The 4,999-nt window shown below is 32.8% G+C and overlaps 1 protein-coding gene across 1 annotated transcript in view; it reads left to right on the top strand.

Annotated features, from left to right (window-relative positions):
• Window positions 1–3,593: 3,593 nt before the first annotated feature.
• LOC110031313 (cytochrome P450 81F3-like) overlaps window positions 3,594–4,999 on the top strand; it is a gene marked incomplete at its 3' end in the record, with an annotated part of 2,323 nt that continues 917 nt past the window's right edge. Inside the window, exon 1 of the mRNA XM_020734456.1 lies at window positions 3,594–3,599. Coding sequence (XP_020590115.1) covers window positions 3,594–3,599 — 6 coding nt within the window. The remainder of the gene's footprint in view (window positions 3,600–4,999) is intronic.

Genomic DNA, 4,999 nt, shown 5'->3' with positions numbered 1-4,999 from the left:
TATATATATACATATATATAGATATATATAGATATATATAGATGCTCATTATAGACCCAAGTGGTGACATAAGATGAATGGAGTGAAGTTAGACAAATATAATAAGGCTCCTATGGATTCATCATCTCAATCTTCATAAGCCAAAACTTAACAAGAAGGTGGTTAACGCAACTTAATTAAAGGATTTTTATTAACAATCTATAGATTGCCACACAAAAGAGGACTTCATAATCTAGAGTAAAGGGTCGTCTTAAGAGCCAAAACCAATGAATATCCTAAATTTGGATGAAGGGTGTGAAGGATATTTTCTTTATTTGATGTATAAAACACTTGTAATGAGACTTATAATTTAGTCATGTGTGATCAAAACTTCATACTCTCACTTGAATGTGTATGCATAGGTTGATTAAGTGTGTTTTAGTCATGCGTGATCAAAACTCCATACTCTCACTTGAATGTGTATGCATAGGTTGATTTATCAAACTTCTTACAACCTAAATGAATGTAAAGAGCACTGATGAAATAATGTTAATGTGGGAACTAACCAACTAAGTGAGATAACCCAAATCAAGGTTCCATCATTTTTGGTCCATAGAGGCTTTTGGTCTGGTTAGTTGTGTGACAACTTGAGGATTCTTGTTAGTAATCACAAGTTATCTTATTCAAGCAACAACATAAATTAAGGCACCTAATCTTATATTAACATTTTACAACTCATTACATCGTAGCCCAAAAAACCGCAGCATAGAATTAACTACATTATTATTGGTATCATAGCAAGTGCAATACGGAAACACCAACATTAAAAAAATTCATTAAAACTTATAGCAATTATACATCAATATTGTGCAATAGAAGTATCACCCTAAGATTTTAAAACTTTAAAGTGAGAGACAGACCAACTTTATCATGCTCAAATAATTTTGTTCTTAGGTATGTAAGGATAATAGTCAGTTGTATGAACATGAATACTTGTAAGGCTAACCATTAAATCTAAAAACTAGTGCACACATATTTAATCATGTGAGTGTGCATGGGGCTATCGATCTACCGCACAATTACATATGCATGTGAAGCTAGTAAGAAATGCATGTTGTTAAAATTTAAATTTGCATCTTATTTTGATTTATATTTATATTTTGTTATGATCAAAATTTATATTTTTATGATTTAAGTTTACTTTCTATTCTGATTTAAAATTATAAGTTATTGTGATTTAAAATTTTATTTTAATGTGGTTAGAGATGTTATGTTGTTATAACTTGAAAAGTTAGAAAAATACAAGTTTGGGGGGAGAGTGATGTGTATAACAAATCTATTAAATTCTTTTATGTTTTGTAGATTTTTATGGATGAAATTACACTTTAAAGAAATGTATTTTCATTTTTTCCTTGCATGTACAACAAGTGTTAGAAGTGGAGCAGTGTGGAGAGGCTTGGAGCAAAGGGGCAAAATGGAGGATTGGCTCCTAAGCATCAGACCCACGAGAGAGTAGGCGCTAGTCTCTTTCCTGACAAACCGAAAATGCAAGGATTAGGTGCCACCCACTTGGCACCAAAGTTTTGTGATACTAGTGCCTAGGCTTTGCTCCCTTAGAAACCAAGGCGTCCATGCATCCCTCAGAAAACGGAGAGACTGGCACCTAGGCGCCAACCCCTAGTCACCTAGGCGCTAATAACTACTTCGAGGAGTTTGTGCAGTTCGGGCAGCCTGACATGGGGAGTCATGAGGAGTTGCATATGAGGTCATGGGGGGCTTGTATGACGTTGTACATGAGTTTATAAAAGGGAGGTATCAGTGTTATTATGAGGTATGCTGCTGATAGGTCTGAGTTAGGAATATATTGAGTATATTGGTAGGAATTGAGTTGTAAAGTGAGAAAAAGGCTATGAGTATTGTATACGTGTGTTTCTTCTTCTTATTCTTTAGTTGAGGATACGGAAGGTCTTAAGGAGCAGCAACAAGGGAAGCATTTGGTGGAGCATCTTCTGTTGTAAAGGAGAGGAAGATAAGTGATTGTGTATTTCATTTGTTATATTTCTTTAACGCATCATTTGATGGAATTCTCTTATTTTCAATGAAGCTTTGTGGTATGTATTTCATGCTTTCTGAGTAACACTCTTTACCTTACCTTGTGATGATTAAATAGGATGTATAAGAATGCTAAGTGCTGTGAACTTACTTTTAATTACTTAATGTGATAATTAAACTTCAAATCTTCATTTAATTTTCATCCAGACCAAATTAAATGTTATAATGTGTTGTGAACCATAAAGATTCAGGAGAGCTATGGTGAAATCAACTAGGCTAGTCATGTTGAAATGTGGAGTATAGATGGATATGCTTCGTAGGTAGATGCAAACATTAGGGAAATAAGGGATGTTGGGCTAAAAATAGGATTAAAGGAATTAAAGGTTTTTCAATCAATCTTCTTTAGGCACTCAGGAGAGGTAAAAGAAGAGAGTTTGCCTTATTTGTCACTAGAAAAATTTAAAATTAACACATGACATTTCCTGCACTCCACATAAATCATTACAAGGGAGGGTAACTTTAGAACATGATATTCATCAATCAAAAACCTAGTTAAGTAGAATTTTTGTAAGACTTATAACTTAAACTTAGATACTTTATGATTAGTTTGTTGAACTTTTAATCTAATCTAAATTGCAGGTTAAGAGCAAAACAAACAAGCTAAAACTTTTCCTAAGTCTAATTCTTTATTTCTTTATGGAATCGACATTCCAGACTCAAAAATCTGATGTTACTGATACGACATATACACTTGCGTGAATCCCCAGAGTGTGAGTGCACCTGGAAGCAATATCAAGTTATTAGTACTGTTGCCTGGGAATGACAATGTATTTAACTTAAGAGAAACTTAATTGAACCTAATTTGGAAAACCTTTAATATTAATTACTTGTGTTTAAATTATTTTTACTATTTTTGTAAAATCAAGAAAAACCAAAAATATTTTGGTGTGATTGTGTGTGAATTTCACCTATTAGATTCTCTAATTTATGTATGCATAGTTCAATACCTACTGGACTTGCACCACACGATTTTGAGTTTTAAAGAACTATTAGGAAAATAAGAAAATAGAAAAGATTTCACTAACTTGTAGAAGAGATGATGAATATCACACATAACAATCTAGAAATTCAGGAACTAACCCATGGACCCATTCATGATGGACATAGACCATTAAGAGACTATGTTAACCCTACGACATATGAAATTCACTTAAGCATTCAAACCTCTATCATAGAAGTTAACACATTTGAACTGAAACCTGTTATCATCAAAATGGTGCAGAACAATCAGGTTGGGGGAACCTCTTCTGAGGATCCAACCTTACACTTAGCGAGACTCTTAGAACTCTGCGCGATATTTCGCTATAATAGAGTTTCCAATGAAGCTGTTAGGCTTAGGCTTTTTCCTTTATCCTTGACGGATAAAGCCAAAATGTGGTCGAAGTCATTGGCACCTAGATCAATTTGGACGTGGGATGACTTAACCTAAAAATTCCTAGCTAAATATTTCTCATCTTCAAAAATGGCTAAACTTAGGAATGATATCACTTCATATTGCCAAGATGAAGGTGAGTCGATTTATGGAGCTTGGGAACTATTGAAGGAACTTCTTAGGTAGTTTCCCCATCATGCACAACTTGATTGGTTGATAATTCATAATTTTTACAGTGGCTTAGTAGGATCTCTTAAGTCTATTATAGATATGGTCACTGGTGGATCAATTTGTTGTTTTATTCTCTTGTTAGGTTTTGATACTTCGATGTACCAGTGACCATAAATCATAGCATATTGGTTGATGGTGATGTTATTTTTTCTAAGTACTTATATTAGTTTGGTTTTTAAGTTTCTCATTTAGTGGTTAGAAATTTTCCAATAGTTGCATGCATGCTATGAATTTGTTAAAGGAAGAAAGTTAACCCACATAAATTTTGTCACATAAAAGAGCAAGAAATAGGTGATTGCAGCAAGATTTAATATTGAAGTTGAATATTAGCTAGGATATATTTTGCATGAGAACTCAAGTGGATTGAAGCTCTTCTATGAGAATTTCATTTTTTCTTACTTGGTTAATGACTGTATATTGTGATAATCATACAATTGTTTATCTTATCAACAATCTTGTTTTTCATGAAGGCATCAAACAAATTCAAATTGATTATCATTTTTGCATAAATGTTTTGCATTACATGAAAAATATTACTTATATATAGTTTTGAAAAAATCACAAGCATGTTTAGGAAGATAAGGACTAGCAAAGTTACATATTTATTGTCGGGCATTTACTTATTATATATCGACATATTAACACGTAAACTTTCTTATTTACACACCTAACACTAAGTTTAATCATCACTTCAAAAATAATACTATTATTATCCTTTTAAAAGGGATGTACTTATTCTCATGCATATCTTATAACAGTAAATATAAAATTTTAGGTGTTATATACAACCTTTTGAGTATAATTATGTTTTTCTAATTTGTTGTCTATTTTGTTTGTTTGGCTATGTTGCTGGTTCATGTTTGTTATAACTTTGGTTGGTCTCTGTGTTACCCTTTTACTACTTCGTTTGGTCATGTGTTTTATCAAGTGCTTGGTTTGCCACTTTGTTGGGTTGTGAGGCTTTGTCAATGCTTGCTGGCCTCCAGTTTGGCTTGCCTCTTGATTTGGCTGTGATTTATTCAATCAATGGCATTACTCTTCGCTAAATTTGGAAATGTATTGTGAGCAATGATGGGATATATAATATATATATATATATATAATACTTTTATTTAATATTGATCACAATGTAAAAAAATTCAAGACAAATTCAAATAAATCAAACTGAACAAAAACACAAATTCAACTCATCCATATTCAAATCCCCAACCCTCTTTCATTCAGAACCTCCCTCTTCTTACAAAACACCCTCAACGGCTTTGCCATCATCATCAAAAGCTCTCCACTTCCATTCGTGAGATCCAG

The sequence above is a fragment of the Phalaenopsis equestris genome, unplaced genomic scaffold (assembly GCF_001263595.1).
Source record: "Phalaenopsis equestris unplaced genomic scaffold, ASM126359v1 Scaffold000800, whole genome shotgun sequence".
Classification (NCBI taxonomy): domain Eukaryota; kingdom Viridiplantae; phylum Streptophyta; class Magnoliopsida; order Asparagales; family Orchidaceae; genus Phalaenopsis; species Phalaenopsis equestris.
This window is presented reverse-complemented; position numbering and strand designations above follow the sequence as displayed.